Consider the following 25009-nt stretch of genomic DNA (forward strand, 5'->3'; position numbering starts at 1 on the left):
GTGACGGTTGGCGATAAAATCTTTTATTTAATCCATTTTTAATCCTAATCATTTGTTTGAATAATTAAATTAGTATATTTTTTTAAGTATAAAAAACTAAGAGAAAGCAAAGAAGCGTTCATTTCCCAAGAACTGCAGGCGAAAATTAAAATAAAGAACGTAACAAAAATAGCAGAAGAAGTCTATGCCATAGTGACAGTAACCTTCACGGATAAACTTAAGATATTAAATAAGAAAAGTAAGTTGAAGCACCATAAAAATCGTATCTACATAAATAATGATCTGATATAAAAAAATGGAAATACAGAAAGAAGTACCTAGTTTAAATAGCAAAAGGAGAAAAAATAGTGAGGGTGTTTGGAAAACCAATAATTATGGCAAACATACGAGGGTAAAGAACTAGGTGTCTTGATCGGGTCTAGGACGTTTCATCGTCGACCTTTCGATGCCGCCAATTCATCGCCGGTCGATTCATCACAGGCCGATTCATCGCCAGCCGATTCATCGCCATGCCAGTTAGTTAATCGCTAACTGATTTATTTCCGAATTTCCGACCAATTTTCGACCAGTTACATTTATTTTTAATATTAATTAGGAATTCTAGGAAATGATCTAACCTAACCTAATTTAACCTAACACATCATAAAATTGAACGTATTCGTAATAATTGAACGTAATAATTTGAACGTAGGTCCAAATTTTTGACGTATGATCACTGTCAAAACATTAGAATGTAACTTTTCATCATGGCCACGTTTATGTCATTACTTGTCAAAGATAGATCATTGTTTTTGTTTACTATAAAAAAAATATTAATAATTATTTATTATAATTAAAGATGTTAATTGGTTTTCATTACTTGCCGAATTATATTAATTAGCAACAATATTGTCATAGTGTAGGTATAATCATTAAATTAGATTATTTTACAGCTCACAGCATAATTGACCGCAACCAGCAACACTGAACTGTCATTTTTTGCGTTTGAATGTATGAGTACTGTACGAATGTCTAAAATATTTAACTAAAATTATTATTTTTTGGAATATTGAACTTAAATAATTGTTTTAGAAAATTTATATTATTGATAATAATAAATGTTTTTGGATATTTAATTAATATAATTCTAAAATTCTCAATGTAATCGCATTTACCTTTTTTTTTTATTAAAATACCATGTGGACGCTTATACAAGATCGGGCAGTTCCGTGTTGGTGTCGTATTTTTAGCTGTGCTACACAATTTCAATTCTAGAGTTGATGTTATGGAATATCATTATTTTCGTTAACATTAACAAATATTTTGGCATATGATTAATATATTTCGGCAATTGATGAAATCCGATTGACATCATTAATAATTAGAATAAAGAATTATATATATTATTTTTATAGTAAACAAAAACAGAAAAATATCTGACAAGTAATGACATTAACGTGGCCATGATGAAAAGTCACATTCTAATGTTTTGACAGTGCTTTTACGTCAGAAATTTTGACCTACGTAATCTTGCTTTTGTAGTAAAAATACTATACAAAGGCCATTTAACACTACATATTATTTAGTTCTATTTAGTATCAAATTTAGGGAAAGTAGAAATAGAACAGTAAATTAATATAATATTTTTTATCCTTTTAATTGTCATAAGTTTTGAACTGAATTTAACGTCGTGTCATCTCCCATAATAAAAATCAACTGACGAACTGGCGATGAAACGGACAGTGATAAAATGGACTGACGATGAATCGGCGGCATCAAAAAGGCAGCGATGAACCGGCGGCGATGAAGCGTCTCATTCCGTCTTGATCACATTATGCGAATAACGGAGAACCGAAATGTTAAACAATACTAAAGGATGGAAAAATGAGAAAAAAAAGAGGACGTACAAAGAAGTATTGTACTAAACCTAAGCATTGGTTGTAATGTAGCCTACTAACTGTACTCCTCAGCAAACTATGGCCAACCCTACATCAAACCAACATTAAACGTGGTCTTTTCCAAGCAGTCCAAAGTCTGTATAATGGAACGACTGTAAAAATTAAAACTGGATCAAGGATGTCTGAGTAGTCTGAGGGATTTAAGGTCACGAAAGGATTGAAGCAGGGTTGTTGTAGTTCGTCTACCCTTTTTAAAATTTATCTGGAACAAGCACTCAACCTGTGAAAAAGAAAATGTAATGGCATAAGAATCTCTCTCAATAACGAGACAATACTATACACTTTATGTTTCGCTGATGACCAAATTCTGATTGCTCAGGATCGTGACGACTTGAGTTACATGACGCGGAAGCTAATAGAAAAATATAACAAATGGGATCTCGAAGTCAACATTAAGAAAACTGAAACCATGTGTATTGGAGGGACAAAGTAGTCCATTACATTAAACCATGTGGTAGAAATTAAACACTGTGATGAATATGAGTACCTGGGCATAAAGATAACTCAAAATGGAACACTTGATACTGCTATAAAAGACAGAGACATATCCATGATTAAGGGCATTCTGTGGGACCAAACAATATCTAAAGTGTACAAACAGCTCATATACAAAAGCATATTTAACAGTGTAATCACATATGGCAGTGAAGTTTGACAACAGAAATGGACTTCTGTAGAAGAGTAGCAGGCAAATCAAGAATAGATCGGATACCAAATGAGAGGATATGAGAGTCACACATACAATAATTATTGATGACATAAAAACAAAACAACTAGTATGGTACAGCCATGTACAGAGAATGCCAGATGACAGGATCTCTAAACAGATTTTGGCATGGACACCACAAGGAAGAAGAAAAAGGGGAAGGCCGAGAAGCTGGAGGGATTAACTGAAAAAGAACTAGAGGAAAGAAAAATCAAATCCCTCCAGGTACATGGTTAAACAGAGATGAATGACGGTTAGGGGTCGGAAGGCGTCGGAGAACGCTGCTTCCGTATAATAAATAAATAAAATAAAAAAACACTTTCGAATAATATCTATAAAGATTATTTTATGGTATTGATTTTACTGTTATACTAAAAATATACTGTGACGTATTGTAGACATTCCTGAACGCCACTGACCTTCCAAGCATGAAAAAATTTTAAATGTTTCCCCTTAAGTACAAGAAGAGAAAATACTCGCTCAGGTACTAAAAGCCACACGAGTCGATCGGCGTCATAACCGTTGCCAACTTGCGCTCCACTGTTTCAGCCGGTTTTCAGGGTTTCAGTTTCAGTTTTCAGCGCTTCGAACAACCGCAGCGCCATCTACAAATATAAAACTTGGGTCCGATCTCTCTCCTTGCTCCACTTCTGGTTAGTTCTTACTAGAAGGCAAGTTAGCAGTTATACTAACACAATGGTAAGTAAATCGCATGTGATCGGACATTTTGTGAGAGTCTTTTAACTTAACAACGGCTAAAATGGAGTCGAATTTACCGAAAATTACTTTTCCTGAACCTGCTTATGTTAAAGCTTTTAAATACTGGAAGCAGAAGATTTACAAATCGAAAATAGTATTGCCTTTGATTTTATAAGTATTAACACTTTCATATAAACATAAATTCTTATTTCAGATTTTTTTAAAAATTTTTTGAAAGGATATTTTCGATTTTCTACATTAGGTATTTGGATTGGAATTTTTTGGAATGCAAATGTTATATGTTGTGAAGTGTCCCAGGGTTTTTACATGTGCTTTTTGTGATCGATAGTGCTGGACGATGGAGTTAAAAATTGTGAAAATTTACGGAAAAAACAGTGCAACGAGTGCATGGAAAAGAACAAACTCCTGATAAGTACCAACTATTCGTTGAATGTTTTACACTTTTTAAACAGAACCTAGAAAAATGATACTCTAAACTTGATCGTAGATATTTTTAGAAAGTTAACACGTGAAGTTTGAGTTTCCAAAAATAGTAAGCATTATTTTTATCATCTAACTAAATTTTGTTTTTGGCCACTTGGGCCCATGTTCTATATTAAATGTCTTTATTAATTTAACAAATATTTTCCAAAACTTAGTAAAGTTTTTATTTGTTTAAAAAACTCAGAGGTTATGAAATCTTTTTTTTATTCTACTTACGTTTACATACCTAATTTTTAATTCGATATATTGGTTTTCATAATTTTCATCTTTATAGCTTAGTAAATCTTAAATATGCGTCATTCTCTTTTCTTTGGTCTCTTTTTTATAGTTCTCGTAGCAAAAATAAATTGTAAAACAGTATTTAAAAACCATTATTTTTTTTTGCAATTTATTTGCTCCATTTCGGTTTCACCTTTTTATTCTTTTATTCCATGATTTGCGAGCACGTGGTTTTCCAATATATTATGTCTTTCTTTTCTGAATAAATTTAAAGTTAACGACATGAGTTTCACCAAGTTTATAAAAGCTTTCTTATATTTTACAAACTTTCGTATGACAAATTATTGCAGAGTGTAAAGTAGTGAGTACCAATTTGAAAGATAATTATATCATAATGGTGACCTTAAATACCCTGTTGAATACCACCTGCATAATAATATACCATTTAATTTTCGGATGGTGTTTTCATCAATATTTATGTCAGTTTATCTTGGACTATTCCTATTATGAGTCAAAACTCATAATGTCTTAGGTGTACTTGAACGGTTTCTTCAATGCTTATTCTCCATGTACCGTCGCAATGATAGTAGCTCTGTTGTTTCAACCATGAGTCCTTGATAAGGGATGATTGATATTATTACTCTAAATCTAGATAATAACTGTGGGGCCTTAACTTCTCCAAGCTAGAAATATTCAGTAATTTCGGATATCTAGGGAATTAAACAAAATGAGCTCTGGTACACTCTTTCCATTTTATCGAGTCCAGATAACCTGGTATAAAGCTATATATCTTTTAAAGAAGTTAATTGATACCCAGCTGTGTATTTGACGCTATCTATGAGGATATTCATTATAACGCCAGTAGATAACAGGATAACATATCCTGTTTTGGGTACTTTTCTCGTGCCAACCTTATGCCATATGGCACACACTTTTTTTAAGAAGAAAATTTACTCATCTGAGATACCTACGACAGCAAAAGCATTGAGCTCTGATGGGACTCTTTCTGTGTTATCGAGTCCTAGATGCTTCGGAGGGAACGTAAGGCCATCAATCTCCGTTAACACCAAAACTTGAGCCAGAAGGTTACACGAATGGAAGATACACAATCAGCCAATTGGCTGTAATAATATGACCGGTTATATCAAGCAACGGCTTTCGAATAAAATCCCCTTATGTTCCGCATAAGGTCCTCTTTTTGGAAATAAGCAGGCCAACTACAAGCCTTGCACCGCTATTTTCAGATAATATGACCTATCTTATTATTGCTCTTTGTCTTTTGCACATACGCCGTTACTTTATATTCCTTAAGATTGTACTGTCACCTACAAAAGTAGCTATTGGCACATCTCTAGCTTTGTGTAATAAGTTTTTGCTATTTTGCTTCAACAAATCTTCCTTAATTCTTAGTTGGAATTAGTCTAAGTTAACTCTCAATTCGTCGGTCGTCCTTCGAAATGTGTTTCCTACATACAAAGTTACAAAGCTTTATTTTCTTTATGTCTTCCACCGCAGACAGTATCAGTATGAGTATATAAATCAGTCTTAGAATCAAACTTCGAAAATTACATTTTTCTGTTAAAATTTCCAGTTGATTATGTAACAAAATATAAAATTTGATTTTATTTGGAAACGTAATCTTAAATACCTAGGCATACATTTTTTGACTACAATTTGAAGATAGGCCAAAATTTATTTTCAATTCTACTGCAGTGTATTTTGCTCCAGAGTTATTTATAGAATGATAAAAATAAATCTAAACTATTCAAAGCTAGCACAATGATGTCAAAAATAATGTCTTGTCCCGGTTTTAAAATACCGTGAATTTTTAAAGTCAGATTAACAGTTTAAATAAATAAAATAAATTGTTTGTCAATAGGAATATCAATTTCCTTTTTTTTGTTTTGTTTTTTGACCTTGTTTTGGGACCTTTAGCCCCAACTTCTTATTTTTCTATATTTTATTTTAATCTTTGATTTTTGCTTTGAAAACCAAGGATATAAAGTTAAGAACCGAAGAAGGTAATATTATGGATGCAGAAAATATATCTATTAAATTGGCAAGAGCAGAGATTTCACCAGTAAATGTGTGACAATCTCTTTTCAAATTTTTATATCACTGAGATTAATTATATATAATATACATATATTAATGTTTTGAGGTGCAATTTTATCATTTATCTTCGTTGGTTATTTTAATCATTTTTATTACCATTTTTTCTGGTTTGTCCAAATGCAATTATCTACTGCTTTATTCTCTATCTCGTTGAAATTAAGAAACATATTGGAGCTCGTTGCAGCATTTAAGTATTATTCTTATTTAAAAAATTTTGGCTGATTAACACCGATTCATTGGTCAAATATTTCTTGGTAGGTGGACTGTCAACTGTCATCACATCATCAACTTTCATCTCTTCGGATGTCTTGCCTGTATGTGACTTGCGATAGGCTTTTCCTTTAGCTCAAGTATTGGTAGTCTGTTTATTCTTCTTATATCTTTGTTTATTACGTGGTCTATTCTAGTGTTTTAACAAACATGCTTTTCGGCTACTTCAATCAAACTTTTGGTTTTGTTATCTACTCCATACATGTCGTGAGAGGTCTAATACAAGTCTTGGATAATACGCTAACTTTAGTGTTTATTCGTATATGTATACCTGTTTTTCAAATTGTCTTTTAAGACACTTAGCAGTTGTTATTTTGCTGATAATACTTTTGAGCTTTTGCAAATTTTTGACATCAAATCAACTAGATCATGACCACTGAAAATGTTCAATTATGATATACTCGTACTTATGAATTCGTTCTACCATTTTGTTGTTAACCATAGATTTCTATCTCGCTATTTTTTGATAAATCATAGGCCTGGATCCCGCGTACCAAAAAAAAGTTGATTAATAGCACGGTGAAAATTTGTTAATAGCTTAACGGTGTCACGGACACACTTTAATGTATAAGAACATTGGAACAGGGGAATTTTTAATTTTGGAACAGGTTAAAATTTGGAACGTCATACTACGAAAATGTCCCATGTATTTTGTCGGACAGAACTTCTAATTGATTTGGTACCCTTTCCTTAAACTTTCATACAAAACTCAGACTGGTATTTATCAACAACTGGGCATTTTAATAAGTCCGTCACGTGGAACATGTCAAATGACAGGAATTATGTTGGTGATAAATAGCAATCTGATTTTTGCATGAGAGTTTAATGAAAGGGTAACAAATCAATTGAATGTTCTGTCCGACAAAATACATAAGACGTTTTCGTAGTCTGATGTTCCAAAATTTTAACCTGTTCCACCATTTAAACTTCCCCTTTTCCAGTGTTCATGTACATCAAAGTTTGTCTGACTAGATACAGTTAAGCTATATAAATTTTCAGCTTGCTGTTAATCAACTTTTTTGGTACGCGAGATTCGTTTGGTTATTACTCCATTAATGTTGAGAGTAGTTTGATTTTATTATTTTATGGATGAATAAATTAAAAATAAATGGACTTGGGATGTTTCCTTGTCTGATTCTTCGTACTATATAGGTATATTCATGTTATTTGTGCACCTACTTTTTTGTGATGTTATTTATATTTAAGCCTAACAGCGGGGAGTTTTCCTCTTAAATTATGTCTATTACATGGTGCAAGGGCACTCTGTCGAATTGCCTTGCTTTAATATATGAGTCTGATATAAACAGATCCAAGTATTCCATATCAGCTTTTATTTTACTTGTTTTATTGTACACAGTGTGTCATCTGGTGTAAATCTGCCTTTTCTGAATCCTTGTTGCTCCTCCTTGATGTCTACTAATTCTTTTAGTTTGGCTGTCAATAGTATGAGACAACAACTCATAATTCTTTATATGTTTTCTTTTTTCGTATCTTCCATTTAGCCGGCCTTTTCTTGTATCATCCAAGTTTGGTTTCCAGTCTCTTTATTTCAATGTATCATTTCATTAGAAAACAATTCAAAATAATTTCTGCTTGACTTACAGTGATGATTCATCATTAGATGTATAAAATTTTGAACTCACCATCATTTGAAAATTCATCAATCATCAATATAGATATATTTTTGAATTGAACATATATTATGGAACATACCTATATAAAATGTTCGATTATCTTAAAAAGAAATATATTGCAATGATTATTATAAAAATAAAACAACTTAGTTTAAAACTTCAAGTTATAATAATTGGTACTTATCGGTATTAACAGGTTTTATTTATTAATACGGGGTTTTGTAAAAAAGCTATCATCATTATCCTTACTTTTATCCCTGTGTGGGGTCACTATTCCTATATTCTCTATATTTATTTATATTACCCATCTAACCTCGTCCCTGACTAAGGTTTTTGACCGTGCGCTTCTAGATCTTTTAGGAACTCGATAGTTTGTCATCTTAAAATGTAATGTATCATAACCAATTATTTAATCTATATTTCCTCATACAGTACGTAAATCGTTTAGCTGGACATAGGGAACATTCATTGTGTATATTTAGATACATAAATACATACATTGTATTATAATGAGATAATTATGGCAACAGCTCTCTCGATAATAATATGGCTGTTAGCATTAAGGGGCATTAGCCTCAAAATTGACTAATCATTTCGACTGACACAAATAAACGTCAAAATTTGACAATGTATTAGCTAAATATTTTTGACGTAAGGGAATTAGAAAACTGTTTAGTTTTGAAATTAGTTTTTAAACAAAAAATATTTTAAAAATTAAAGAAAAATTATTAAGTCAATAATCATAAACTTTGTTTTTGATTTATGTATGGACAGCGTTAGTTCAAAACTCACTCATTCTATTCGTTCTACAGCTCTATTGCACCAAAAACTCGTACTCGAACAGAAGCTTCAACTAACACAGGTTAGCGCAGTTGCCACAATTATCTCAATGTATATTCCCTATGTCCAGCCGAACGATTTACGTACTGTATACAGAGAGAGTCTGTAATTTGGAATAAATTCAATATCTCAAATACTAATCGTTTTTTTGAAAAATGCTCAGACCCGTCGATTAGTATTTCAAATTGTCTTTTTTGACATACAATAATAATGTATACAGGGTGTCCCAATTTAGAGATATAACGTCATCGTTGATTTTCTTAAGTGGCAACACTGTTCATTTTGATAGCTATTTTGACAGGGTGTGTAAAGTTATACATAACTGCAATATATCAAATTTTTATTCTCTACGGTTGGCAAGATAATAAAAAATAATAAAGTTATGTTTGTAATTTGGATTAAATTCAATAATTCCAATACTAATTGTTTTTTTGAAAAATTCGAAGAAACGTCGATTAATATTTCAAATTGTTATTTTTGACATACAATAATAACCTATACCGGGTGTCCCAATTTAGAGATATGGCATCATAGCTTATTTTCTTAAATGACAAAACTGTCATTTTGATAGCTATTTTGATAAGGTGTCTAAAGTTATACATAACTGCAACATTTCAAATTTTTATTCCCTACCATTTACAAGATAATAAAAAATAACAAAGTTATGAAAAACAAGTAATCAAATAATAATTGAATATTATTATTTCAATTAAGCAAATGCTCATAATTTTGCCCTCAGTTATTGTCAAATAGTCAACGGGCAACATTATGAGCATTTGCTTAAGTGAAATAATTAAATTCAATTATTATTTGATTTCTTGTTTTTCACAACTTTGTTATTTTTTATTATCTTGAAAATGGTAGGGAATAAAAATTTGAAATGTTGCAGTTATGTATAACTTTAGACATCCTATCAAAATGACAGTGTTGCCATTTAAGAAAATCAACATGATGCCCTATCTCTAAATTGGGACACCCAGTATACATTATTATTGTATGCCAAAAATGACAATTTAAAATAATAATCGATGGGTCTGAGCATTTTTCAAAAAAACAATTAATATTTGAATTATTGAATTTATTCCAAATTACAAATATAACTTTGTTATTTTTTATTATCTTGTAAATGGTAAAGAATAAAATTTTTGTGAAGACAGAGAAATCGACTCAACCACACACAAGCTCGTGGAATAGTCATATGATGCTTCGAGGTATCCTTCTAAATTTCATCCATCACCAGGATTTAATATACAACACGTCAATGTAACACTTTTAGTCGATATTTTAAGGGTTTTTACCAATGTATTTTTGGTGGCTTAGCATGTAGAGCTTGCTTAGAACACTGATGATGCTCTCTTTAGAGCGAAAACGTTCTGTTTTTTAATGTAGCCCTTTATTGGGGGTTTCAAATAAATATACCTTTTACACAGAAGAATTTGTTTTCTTCAATTTTTGTAATTAATGGTATACAGCAAGCTACAGGACATTTTTTCCTTATAGAATAAAAATTTAATATTTTGCACTTATGTATAACTTTACACAACCTATCAAAATGACAGTGTTGCCATTTAAGAAAATCAACGATGACGCCATATCTCAAAATTGGGACATCCTGTATACATTATTATTGTATGTCAAAAAGGACAATTTGACATACTAATCGACGGGTCTGAGCAATTTTCAAAAAAACAATTAGTATTTGAGATATTGAATTTATTTCAAATTACAGACTCACTCTGTATATTAGTAGAACTCTAGAGTTCTACTAATATATCTATTTTTAATTTTATCACTCCAAACATCCACTTAATCATGCTTGTAAGCTCGTATCCCTTTGTGGGACCAATTTTTCTAAACAGTTCACCTTCGTACATTGCATTCTTCCTCGTCCAGTTGTATTTAACATATTTGTTTAGTACTCCTCCGAAACACGTCTCTTTCTTTATGTTTTCTTCTACGTCTTTAGTCCTTGCTCTATTTTTTTTTATTATTTTCTATCAAACTCATATCAGCAGCTTAGATCATAAAGGTTTTCTCCTCTATTATTCCTCCTCCTTAACTCCGCTATGATCTAATTAAAACTATGTAAGGGTAATAAATATTGGCTTGACAATAAGCCTACAGTCTTAGTATAAGTTCTTCCTATACCCACCTCTAGCTCAAATTCTTCCTGAAAAGATTGATATTAACACCTCTATTTTGATGAATAGAAACAGTTATTAAGAGGAAACAGTAGTGATCAACAGGTAGCGAAAACGCGTTCCAAGATTGCGGCTGTAATTTTGAATATTTTTTCGAGATATTTGGCACACGTATTCGTAATATATTCAAGAATGGCGGTACAGAGCCCAATTTAAAAAATATATTAATATGTGAAAATTACTCTGTAATTAAATACAATATTAAAAAACGAACCTGTACCGCCATTAATAAGAACAAAAAAATAAACTTCCTTCAAATAAACTTTTTTATCCGATGCCTAGATTTTGTGTCATTTTGGAACTACTGATGAAATAAAAAAAATTAGTAGTTCCAAAATGACACAAAATCTAGGCATCGGATAAAAAAGTTTATTTGAAGAAAGTGTATTTTTTTGTTCTTCTTAGTGGCGGTACAGGCTCGTTTTTTTAATATTGTATTTAATTACAGAGTAATTTCCACATATTAATATATTTTTCAAATTGGGCTCTGTACCGCCATTCTTTATTATATTACGAATACGTCTGCCAAGTATCTCGAAAAAATATTCAAAATTACAGCCGCAATCTTGGAACGCGTTTTTGCTACCTGTTGATCGCTACTGTATCACCTTAAGAAAAATAAATTAAACGAATAATAATTATCTAATCCAATTTATGGCATTTAATATAAATATGTTCACGTTTGTCTATTGGAAATGAGAAATTAATGATTTAAAAATAGACATAATGAAAAACTATCAAGCAATCAGCTTTGGGAAATTATCTACTGAAATCATGTTTATACATTTTCATACTTATTTGATCCAAAAAATAGCTGAAACGATTTTGCTGAAAATTATTTTTAGAAAGCTAATAATGTTCACTAACACGTGTGCGAACAGTAAATTTTCACAATTTTCACTTCGTCCATGTGAGACATAATCGTTCTCATATTTTTTATGTTTTTACTAAATGTGGTGTCCTGTTATGAAATAAACATGTGTATTTTTATGTGACGTCTCCTTTTTTATATGTCTATATGTTGTGCTCACCTACTCACATCTACATAATACACATACGAAATATCAAAAACTAACTAAGAAAAAAATCAAATCAATATTTTTGATAAAAATGTGTCTTTTATTTAGTTGCTTTATTGTGATTTTAGTTCGTTTTTGAATAGCATGTTTTAGTGTAAGAAATAAACATATTTGGTGTCTTAATAATGGGTATAGTGTTAAAGGTATAAATTATGATCTATTTACTTTTAGAGTGTATAGGAAAATAATAACTTTTTTTTTTAATTAGAGTCCAAATATTACTATATACAGTAATAAAAGACTAATATTGCAGTAAAAGTAAGTTCTTTTTGACATAAATATAAATCAAAATGCTAAAATAAAACACCATTCTCAGAGGATCTATTAGACGTGCTCACGGGTCATTTGAGTACAATGTTTCTGTAACTAATTTTCTGACAAAAAAATAACTCTTGAAGAATAAAATCGTTATTTTGTGACAATATTCACACCATTTTCACTTAAAAAATAAATTGAGTTCAAAACATCAGCAATTACAATGTTACATTAAATATTTAATTCAAAGGAAATAAGAAATAATATCGTTCCGTCTGTTTTAAAGTACATTTTTTAGTATTTGTAGAATAAAAATCTTGATTACTTAAGGGAGAGGTTATTTAAGGGAGGTGTTATTTAACAAAATGTGCTCTAGAAATACCAAACGTAATGCAACGCCTTAATGAATTCTTTCATTCAAGAAAACTAAATGTATGATTATGACTAAATCAGCAGATGCAAACATCCAATTGGTTATTGAAGATACTATAATTGAGAATATGTATACCAACAAATACTTAAGAACATCGATAACGTCAAATGTAGACAAAACCAAAGAATAAGAAAATCTACGGTTTCGTTTTGATTAAAATCTGTCTTCCTCCATCCCCCAATAGCACTATTTCTAGGTCTACCTGTTGTCAAGGAGGCTCTAAGGAAGACAGATTTTTACCATTCCGACCGTAGATTGTCGATATAAATTAAGCAGTATGGATAGAACGCCCTCTAACGGGGAATATGCGAAATGAATTTCGACTCAATTCAAGCTTTCTGCTTAACCCAGGTATAACATACCAAAAGGCACCGCCAGGAAAACATTCCACTTTGCGGTTCAGAGAGCCCATATGAAACGAGTCTTTGTACTCTATGTAGAGTATAACATTAATTAGAGGGCGTTCTATCCATACTGCGATATAAATTATTTTAATTTATATCGACAATCTACGGTCGGAATGGTAAAAATCTGTCTTCCTTAGAGCCTCCTTGACAACAGGTAGACCTAGAAATAGTGCTATCGGGGGATGGAGGAAGACAGATTTTAATCAAAACGAAACCGTAGATTTTCTTATTTTGTTAATGCCATACTCTGCATAGAGTACAAAGACTCGTTTCATATGGGCTCTCTGAACCGCAAAGTGGAATGTTTTCCTTTCGGTGCCTTTTGGTATGTTATACCTGGGTTAAGCAGAAAGCTTGAATTGAGTCGAAATTCATTTCGCATATTCCCCGTTAGAGGGCGTTCTATCCATACTGCGATATAAATTATTTTAATTTATATCGACTATCTACGGTCGGAATGGTAAAAATCTGTCTTCCTTAGAGCCTCCTTGACAACAGGTAGACCTAGAAATAGTGCTATCGGGGGATGGAGGAAGACAGATTTTAATCAAAACGAAACCGTAGATTTTCTTATTTTGTTAATGCCATACTATGCATAGAGTACAAAGACTCGTTTCATACGGGCTCTCTGAACCGCAAAGTGGAATGTTTTCCTGGCGGTGCCTTTTGGTATGTTATACCTGGGTTAAGCAGAAAGCTTGAATTGAGTCGAAATTCATTTCGCATATTCCCCGGTAGAGGGCGTTCTATCCATACTGCGATATAAATTATTTTAATTTATATCGACAATCTACGGTCGGAATGGTAAAAATCTGTCTTCCTTAGAGCCTCCTTGACAACAGGTAGACCTAGAAATAGTGCTATCGGGGGATGGAGGAAGACAGATTTTAATCAAAGTAGATTTTCTTATTTTGTTAATGCCATACTCTGCATAGAGTACAAAGACTCGTTTCATATGGGCTCTCTGAACCGCAAAGTGGAATGTTTTCCTGGCGGTGCCTTTTGGTATGTTATACCTGGGTTAAGCAGAAAGCTTGAATTGAGTCGAAATTCATTTCGCAAAACCAAAGAAATTAATGCCCGGTTGCACCAACAGATCTTAAGCTTAAGTCGAGAATATCATAAGAATTAATATAATATAATTATAATATATTACAATAAGAATACCATAATATAATAATAGATATAGTTGATAATAAGATAAGAATCTAAAATTATGGTGCAACGTAAGTGATACTCAAGGAGGGCCTATCTATAAGTAGAGCTTAGTTAAGCTGGAACTTAAGATCTGTTGGTGCAACCAGGCATTAGACACGTATTTAAATAGCACGTGTATCATTCATTAAACTTAGAAAGGTTATATTTATTATGTTGTTGGGATAGAAAGTTAGAACTACAGCTAAGGATGCTACGTATTCTCTACTCTTCTTTATATCTTGCAAGCGTGGACATTAAAACAAGTGCATCTGATTAAGTTGGCCGCCTTTGAATTTTGGTGTTTCAGAAGAATCCTATGTATATTTTATATTAAAATAATGTCAAACGTGGAAGTGATTAGAACGATAGAAAATGAAGCGGAACTAATATTAGCTATCGAAAGACGAAAACTTCAGTACTTATGACATGTGATGGCATTGCAACAATTCTCACTGTCACAACTTATTCTGCAAGGAAAAATTTAGGAAAAGCGAAATGTATGAAGCCGAAGAACTTTTCTCTTTATACTCAGTATTTCCCGTCTCAGGGGTTGTTGTTCCTTACTCTTCTTCGTCATTCATTTCTGCCTCTTATTTCTTCTTAACTTAAATCTTTCTCTATCAAGTTCTGTGCCACACAATCTTTCCATCTTCTTCTCGGTTTTCCTCTATCTCTCTCTCTACAAACTTTCTTCTAAAAGCTATATTCTTCTGTACCTCTATTCTTCGCCCCACAGTTTTCATTTATACTTCTCTCGTGGTCATAATATTGCAGTCTTTGTTCTTGAATCCTTTTGAGACACTTCTCCCTAGTAATTCCCGCTCATTTCCTAATCAAATCGTTTCTGATTCCTTCTAACCTTACCCATCATCCACCTCCATCCTATCGAAATCTTCTTTTCCTGACTCTTCTGTATGGGGCATACTTCACTGCCGTACTCTAAAACAGTATATCATTTTAGAACAAACTTTTTTCTAAACTAACTCGTTACTACAGTATGGCTAATAATTTATAATTGTGATGTAGCAGCAGCTGATGTTGTTTTTTTATGAAACTATTGTGGCCATATTTAAAAATAGACGCTGTTCCTCTATCATACCTCCTCTGCAAATATTCTTTTTTATTTATGGTTAATGGAGGATTAAATCGGAAAAACTATAGTTTTAGCAAATACAAAACAATTACATCCAATGATGTTTCTTGAATGAAATTTTTGTAGATAGTGCTTTATGGCACGTTACACTACCTTAACCCTTATATGTGACATTTAGTTGTTTCAATATCTTTTGTTCAAAATTACATCTGTTTATATTCAATATTTAATCATTATGTCTGCTGACTAGAGTATGGTAATTATGCACTCTAGTAATTTAGGTCTGTGATTCCATTGAATATACATTTGTGATTTTCTTGTTCAAGGAGTTGAACACTCCTTGTTCTCCGTCCAGCTTTATCTTTTTCTCGGTACAGTATACTTCAACTTCAAGTGCAAAACTTTTTGAAACATATTAGTACTTCTAACTAAAACCAAGCGTCAACGTTTATGCTGAAAAAACAGTAAATTTTTAGAGGTTTAAGCTGAAATATGTAGATACACTGTTTCAGTACTTTAAATTAATAGCCAAAGGGTATGAAGAATAATTAATTAATGAAAAATAAAATGAGAAATACAACGTTTTAACGTAATTAACTTAAAAATAATTTCAAATTAATTTCTATATTCAACACCAAATAAATCTTTTGAGCGTTGCCAAAAATATTTGGATGGCACTTGCATAGCTTCATTCAAAACATTCTTCATTTATTTGATGTTTTAACAAAGTTAGGTTCAGGTTATCTGTATTTATAGGTTATAAATATATCATCTACTTTAATGAGCATCGGCCAAACTTTTTTGACTTTGTTAAGATACTTTCTATTTTATTTTGAATGGTTCAATTTAAATATTTCTTCTCAAGAGTAAATTACTTATAAGGTATTATTAGGCAGAAAATATGACAATAGAACTAAAGAATATTCAACATTTCTTCTTCTGAGGGTTCCTGTCCGTTCTGAACGTTGGCGATCATTCTGACTATGATGACTTTGTTGGTTGCTATACTGAATAGTTGTGTTGAGGTCTTTCTATAACATGCTCCCAGGTTAGCAAGCCAGGATATTTTTCTTCGTCCTGGGGCCCTTTTTCCTTCAATTTTACCTTGTAAAATTTTCCCTTGTAAAAACAAATTATGATTGTAATATAAATCCTTTCGATTAAGTGCCCTACCAATTGGGTCATCCAAATGCTAAAATACTTTTTAAGATAGAAATGCTTATATAACCCGTGGAAGGTGTTCCTGGTAGTGGGAAACTCAAGGTCAAGATCGAGTGAATACCTCCTCCTTCAGAACAAATACGACCTATTCAACCTGCATAAAAAGGTTAATGAAATGGCAGGGCTGTAAAAAAGATCCCACAACACAACTATTTTAGATAAAATGGGAATACTATAATAACGACTGACGAAAAGCTAAAACGATGGAAAGAATATATGGAAGAGCTCTTCGACGACGAAAGAGGAAACCTACAAGACAGATCTTTCAAAGACAGAGAAATAAGTGTAGAAATTACAAAGGAAGAAAAATTGTATGCTCTAAAGAACACCAGAAACGGAAAAAGCCCGGAGCCAGATCAACTGCCCATTGATATCCTTAAAATAATAGAAAATAAGAACATGGATATCCTCCTAAAGCTCTTTATTGAATCAGTCGGTTGACATGTGCAATGAATGGTTGACCTCAACATTTATTTGTCTCCCAAAACAGAAAAATGTTAAAGAATGCACCGACCACCGCACCATAAGCCTGATATCTCACACACTTAAAATGTTTTTAAAGATCATTCATAAACGCATTTACCAAACACTTGATATGGATATTGAAGAAACCCAATTTGGACTCCGTAGAGGCGTAAATACACGTGAAAATCTCTTTGCATTCAACAAACTAATCCAGAAATGCTTAGATGTGAACCAAGATATGTACGTCTGGTTCATAGATTATAACAAGGCTTTCGATAAAGTCCGCCATAAAGAGCCAATCGACGCCCTCAAAGCAAAACAATTACAATACAAAGACCTTCGAATTAGAACAATCTACATATATTATAAACAGCAGGCACACATACGCACTAACGAGCACACATCATAAGAGTTCAAAATTAAAATAGGAGTGCGACAGGGGTGTGTATTGTCACCATTACTATTTAATGCACACTCTGAAGAAACAGCAAGAATGAAGGTCAATTGAACGCCAATTAACAACATTAGATGTGCGGACAATACTATCATAATTGCGGACAACGCAAAATCCAAGATTTACAAAAGCTAATAAATAAAATAGTTGAGTATGGGGAAGAATATGGATTATCAATAAACATAAAGAAAACTAAATTTATGAGGATATCAAAAACCCAAAATAATAATGAAAGCCTGACAATTAACGGTTAAACTTTGGAACAAGTTGAAAATTACAACTATCTATAGCTAATCACACAAACGATTACTCCAAAGAAATCAAAGTTCGAATAGAGAAAGCAAGAACAAACTTCAATAAAATGAGAAAGGTTCTTTGTGCAAGAGAACTAAAGTTAGACTTAAAAGTTAGGCTGGCAAGGTGTTACATTTTCTCGACTCAGCTTTACAGGATAGAAACATGGACACTTAACGCGTCGACTACTAAAAAGTTGGAAGCATTTGAACTGTGAGTGTATAGAAGAATCCTGAAGATATCAGGGACCGAGCATTTAACAAACAGCGAAGTCATGAGAAGAGTCGACAAAAGAATGGAAATATTGGAAACCATCAAGACACGAAATGTGACACGTAATGAGAGATAAAACATACTTCAATTAATTATGCAAGGGAAAATCCAGGCCAAGAGAAATGTAGGAAGGAGAAGAATCTCATGGTTGCCTAACTTGAGGGAATGGTACGGATGCACATCAACCGAACTATTCAGAGCAGCAGCGTCTAAGATCAGAAAGAATAGCCATGATGATTGCCAACCTCCGTCGCAAAGATGGCACGTAAAAAATAATGCCAATCAAAACTACCTATTTTTGTTTAATGCACCTGAAAACGAACATATGGGTGCATTATCAATAGTCTATAATAATTGTCTTAAGTATTTAATTATTCTTTTTTCTGGAGTTTTTCTTCTTCAAATGCAAATCCACTAATGGATGTTAGCGATCACATTTTCCATTAACTCTTTGTTTCTTGCAATATGCATCAGATATTTATGTCGTTAATGTCTGTCCATTGACTAAAGTTTCTGAGCCAGGACAATTTCTTGCGTCCCATTCCTCACTTGCTATCAAATTTTACCCTTGAGTATAAGTTGAAGGATTGGTGTTTTTCATTCCGCATAATATCACCCAAATACGCCGTTTTGCTTTTCTTGATAGTTTCGAAGAGTTGGCGTTCTTGATTGATTTTTTTTAAGGACATCTACATTTGTGACTTTCGCCGTCCATTGTGTCTTTAGGATACGGCGATCAAGCCACATTTCGAAAGCAATTTAATGAACTAGTCAAATCTTTCTACATATTAATATCTCACCACAGAGCGAAGTATAAGTGTGACAACATCAAAAAGCCTCTGAGATCTAGTATAATGTGTTAGAAAGCAATGGCCATTCAACAAGTTCCTATATAAGAAAAACTCTTAGGATATGCCGAATTTGGCAATAAAATAAGACAGCAGCAGATGACGAGAAGAGCAGGGATAAGATGAGATTTCTTAATCAATAATACTGATATAGTTTAACAAAAGGTTTTAAAAAATGAGGAATATTTTAAATGGCTCTAAATATCTAAACAGAACTGTAAAAATGTCAACAAAAATTATAAAAACTAACGTAGGTAGTATTGAAAACAACCGAAATATGAATATTTTGCTGTATGAACGGTGTCATTTCTTGGTGTAGATAAAAGCAAAGGAAATTAAATTAAAATTTATGCTATAAACAGTTTTAGTATAAACAGTAGGTAGTAATTTTAAATATAAATTGTTTATTAATTTATAGACAAAAAGAGAGAAAACCACAAACATGGTTAATATTTGGCGTATATTATGTCCTTAGCAATAAGGAACTAAGACAGAACTTTATAATTTATTTTGCAATAATTTGTGGTAGATTTCTTAAAAGACATTTGAAAAAAATTTATCTTAAAGTGTTTTGTGTCTTTCGGGTATATTTCCAAGGACCAGACATCTGGAAACCTGTACATAGATCAACTGCAAGAGCGTCTGTTCATATTTTAAAACAAGTTTATTACTAAACTCATAAAAATCCTACCTCAGAATGAGTATAAGTGCTTTTTCAGCAGCTTTGGCCCCATTTTTGGACGTATTAGTTAATACGTTTGTAATAATAGATTATATTAAATTTTTTTTAATTAGATATATATTTTATTAAATTATCAAAACTCTTAAATGAAGTAAATAAAAATAGTTTCAACGGAAGTGGAGATTTTTTTTCTTTTTAAAGAAATAATATGTATTAAGACACCATGTATATGTCAAATTCATCAAAATTGTTTCGCATCTAATAATGCCTTGTATTTTTTAGTCCGATCTAAGTGCCAGAGACGTTGAAAGTAAGTAAAAAAGTTATTTTTAATTCTCTAATTCATTTTCTGTATATGTGAGCCTTCGACCGTTTGAATATTTTCATGAAACGCAATACTTGTGGCTAAAATTAAGTCGGCAGCTTATAAGGCAACAGTTGCCAGGACTAGATCTAATTTTGTTTTGTGTAGTGGGAATAAAAGTCTTCTATAATTAGATCGCTATGAATTTATTTAATGAAACGTTTTCATAATTTGCGGAATACTGACCCACTTATTTTTGAAATGGGTAGTTTGACATTGGGGTTTTTTTAAACAATAGATTGAAAATGTCATTAAAATAGTTAAATTCGCAATTTTTATAAAGTAATTTAGTTTCTTTATAAATGTTGCCATAATCAATCTTAAAATAAATTCCAGTATTTTTTGATAGACATTTGTCCTTTTCCAATATAGTATTTTAATTTTTTTAAATTTTAAAGGTTAACCTTTAACTACACGCGCTGGCGTACTTTGTACGCCAGATATAAGAATTCTACTGGAAATATATTTAAAAATTTAATTTTTGACCTTGCTTATTTTTCTAACCTATCACTGGAATGTGCTTTACAATTTGGTTTTAGTTTCGTTATAATCGGCGTTCTGGAAAGATCGTAATTTACATTTTATTATTTGTTGTTTCCGGTGGTGGACAATATACCCCAGGATTATATTACTATAAGTCGTAATATAAGTACATATTTTAATTGTTTTTTAGTCATTATGGCAAAAAATATATTTTTCTTTGTAAACAACACTTTTTCTCCTGTAAAAAATCACATTGAAAAAAATTTTTTATTAGTAATTTTATTTATCATGAAATCCAGTTATTCCATGTTTCCAGTTAAAAATCCCAATTGGCTTACTGAAAAGGAACTCCAAGTATTCACTGATGCCGAATAAGGTTTATAACAAAAAACTAAGTGTATTTTTTCAAAAAAAAATTAAACAAATCCGCTGTTTTTAAGTGTATTTTCTTGTGGCGTACAAAGTACGCCACGCGTGTAGTTATGTTATAACTTGATGCGCGGGTAGTTAAAGGTTAAAATAACTAATTCATTGCCACTGACCACACGTATCTGTCTTTACCATAAGTTTGATAAAGTTGTGATAAGTGCCAGTATCAGTGCTTGATCAGTACTTAAAGCTCAGCGTGCTCAGATTAAAATCCGTATTTGAATGTTTGAGCCCTTCAGTATTTTATAAAAATTATCTTTTAACCCTATTAATACTCTTAATCTCTCTTCGTTCCATAGCCAAAATTTTGGTGATTATTGATAAAAAAACTCTTTAAAGGCCACCAAAAAGCATTTCAGCATGTACCTATATATTATCAATCCGGTTCCTAATATACATTTTTTCTTTGAGCAGTATATCTACGTTTTTACGCTTGGTAGGTTGCTAACCTTGCCAATCGCTCTCCATAATTTATCTAGGCTTGTGATCGGCTGGGGTAACCGCAGGGCTCCTTGATTAGATCGACTCCGCAATTACCCCCGGCGGCAGAAATTATAACACTACTAGAAGAACAACCAGGTTTTAGGGAAGGTCACCACATTATAATGAGTCAAGTGCAGGAGAAATCGATAGAATACAACAAGCCGGCGGATTTATGTTTCGTGGACCTTAAGAAAGCATTTGACAGGTTAAAATTAAAGGATGTTATCCATTTTACGCAAAATAGATACCTCTAGGAATAATAAAAACGGTCAAAATATCTACCGTAATATCACAATCACATTAAATTAAGAAGAATAACTGCCTGTCCCAGTTAAAACAGGCAGTGGGATAAGTTAAAGTGTACTCTGAGTCCTCAATTGTTCAATCTGATCATGGATGAAATAATAAAAAAAGTAAGAAATAAAAAAGAATACCAAACACTATCAAATGCAATACTAATTTCTCAAGTTCAAGAGGATTTACAATGTATGGTTATAACAGGATATCTACTAAAAGTAAAACTGTATCTGGAAGGTCAGATAAGAGAACAAGTGATGGAGTTTAAATATCTACGCATCACACCAGCTAGCTACGGAAAGCTCGAAACAGATGTGGAAAAGTATGTGAATAGAGCAAACAGAGCCGTTTTGCCGAAATGAAACAATATGGGGAAATAAAAATATTAGGATAGAAAGGAAAGGCAGAATTTACAAAACTATCAAACTAATAACGAATATATGCGACAGAAACATGACCTGACACAGAGAAGTCAAAAATGAATGCTAGAATCAACAGAGATGAAACACTTACAACAAAGACAACTTTACAAGATAATCTAGTTAGTGGGTCTGGTGTAAATTGCTTATATTAGATTCGACAAATGCCATAATAGAAAAAATTAGTACAACAGTAACCGAAGAAATAATTGGAAAATAAACTATATAGTAAAATAGGAGCTGTGCGCTTATGTGCTGAGGAATTAGAAAAAGCAGCAGCCACTGTAGAAAATTATTAAAAATACAAGCACACGCCGATTTATGGGCCCGCTTTATAATATTAATATAAAAAACAATGACAGAAGAGAGAAAATAAATTGCAAACAAAGTACAAAATCCGAGAAAAAAGCAGATAATTAGCAATAAAAAAATACAGATTTTAAAAACATGTACAACTGCGGTGTGTGGAAGACACAGTAGAAAAACGTAAAACTTGAAGAAGTGAAGGGAATAAATGAAATTGATATGAAAAAAATTCAAGCAAGCTCTACAAGGTATTTAAAGAATAGAAATGGAACAAAGCTCATTGACTTGAACGCGCAGTTGCAAAAATACGGTGATCTAGTCTCACGTTGCGATTTCGCATCTATTAGACATATTTAATGTATATTGGAAGCAATATATGGTACCAGATTATTTAAAAACGCTAAATTAATATAAGGATTACCATATAAGGATGCCATATAAGACATCTTATTAATGGAATTATAAGCCCAAACTTTAACAGAAAACTTAGGTTAGATCTTAAGGACGTAAACAGAAAATACACAAAAGAGATATAAACAACCAGAGAGTAAAATCAGGCTGCATGATTTCCTCTTCATAATACTCTTGATTATACCCGCGTTACTGCAACTACCCATATATTTACTTACTCATCCCCTGCCACTACCCCCATAACTTTTATAATAATTTAAAAAATAACTCTAAGCAATACATTTACTAATTTACTAAGACTTTTCACTGATAATTTAATTGTTCTTTTGGAGTAGCTTGTCAACCAAAGTACACAAGCATAGTGTCGATATTCAAATAATATCCTATAAGAAATTTTGAAATTTGAAAAAAAAACTATATCGGAAATAGTCGTTACAATATTTTTTTTTGTTTTATTAAGAACTAACCTTTGTTCATTTCAGGGGCCAACTTTGTCTTTTCCATCTACGACTTTGAAGGAAATGGCACAGTCGATGCTGTTAACTTGGGAGACATGCTCAGGGCCCTCAACCTTAACCCAACCTTGGTCACAATAGAAAAAGTTGGAGGAACCAAGAAGAAGAGTAAGTAAATCTAGTCAATGAACGTCAATCTTTATTAGGATCAAGGATCCGATATAAGGCCGATCTGCACCGATCTGTTTAATGAATAAAAATTATTTGATATGTAATTTAGTATGTTAACACTAGAAAGTCGGGCTTATCTTATCTACCTAGAAAGCCGGAAGGGATCATTTTGGCCCCACGTTCTTTAATCAAATAAAACTCAGTTTAAAGACATTAAATATACTCTAGACGATAGAATCTGATTTTATTTGTTACTCTCATTGTTTAACACATTAGATGCCTATCTAAAACTTTCGGAACACCATACAGTTTGCAGTTTTTGATATTTGCCACACATTGCCTTGTTACAGCCGCGGCAATGATTTGAAGTATGATTTCCTATACAAAATATTTTCACCTGGTAATTTTCTCGTTTTTGGATAGTAACAGTGATAGTTGTTGGTAGACCTGGTGTTGCTAGGCGTAGTTCCAGATTTCGGGAGGCAAGGTATGGGGCCCATAATTCTTCACACAGCCGAAGAATAAACTAACAAAGACTGAGTCTACTTCCAGTTATTTCTTTATAAATAATCCATGCATTTATTGCTTCCAAGTCAAGAGTATTATAAAACACGTACATAGGCCATCGTCTTGAAGTTACTTTTGTAGTGTAAAGACGCGTCATTTGGTCCTGTACACCCACAATTGTATCTTTGTGTTCACTTGTGTTCACCAACAATTTTATCTTTATTACGTAGATAATCAATACCAGTATAAGGGTAACCATTTACAATAAACATATCTAAATATAATTTTACCCATCCGACAGGAATTTGAAAGAAAGGCTCGTCGTATTTCCCAGAAAACGATAATAACTTACACAGGGCCAATTTGACCCCTTTAGACTTCTATGGTAGATTTGTTAGAAAAACCATTTAATAAATTTAGTAAACAATATTTTTTTGTGCTAAATAAGTCTTTGTATCAAAATAAGTCATAAAATATAAAATTATTGTTGCCTCAAATAAAAAAACTACAATAACTTCAAATCGCAACAGGGCCAAATTGGCCCCTTCGACTTTCTAGTGTTAAAAATTATAAAAAAACATGGGGTGCCCGATCTAATTTTGTTCTGACTATAATTAATTAATAATTAAAAAATGATTTTTTTTATAAATTTAAAAAAGGTTCGACCCGGTCAAATATTATTTCAGATTTTTTTGATCATTTTAAACAAAAAAGGTCATTTGTAATTTTTCTCATAAGTTAACTGTTATTATAAACAATTAAAAACTGAAAAAAGAACGAAAGATGACAACTTTCAAGGTTCAAAAACACAAGTAAAAAATATTATTTTGTCAGTATTCGTCTATCAGATTCTGATAA

The 25009-nt window shown here is 32.0% G+C and overlaps 1 protein-coding gene across 2 annotated transcripts in view; it reads left to right on the forward strand.

Annotated features, from left to right (window-relative positions):
- Positions 1 to 3112: 3112 nt before the first annotated feature.
- Positions 3113 to 25009, forward strand: part of LOC114332844 (myosin light chain 1) — a 39919-nt gene continuing 18022 nt past the window's right edge. Inside the window, exons 1-3 of one of the 2 annotated variants that reach the window (XM_028282623.2) lie at positions 3113 to 3342; positions 20109 to 20136; positions 23501 to 23641. In XM_028282623.2, the coding sequence (XP_028138424.1) occupies positions 3340 to 3342; positions 20109 to 20136; positions 23501 to 23641 (172 nt within the window). In that variant the 5' untranslated portion in view covers positions 3113 to 3339. The remainder of the gene's footprint in view (positions 3343 to 20108; positions 20137 to 23500; positions 23642 to 25009) is intronic. The other variant, XM_028282622.2, reaches the window with a different exon arrangement.

The sequence above is a fragment of the Diabrotica virgifera genome, chromosome 5, assembly GCF_917563875.1.
Source record: "Diabrotica virgifera virgifera chromosome 5, PGI_DIABVI_V3a".
Taxonomy (NCBI): Eukaryota; Metazoa; Arthropoda; class Insecta; order Coleoptera; family Chrysomelidae; genus Diabrotica; species Diabrotica virgifera.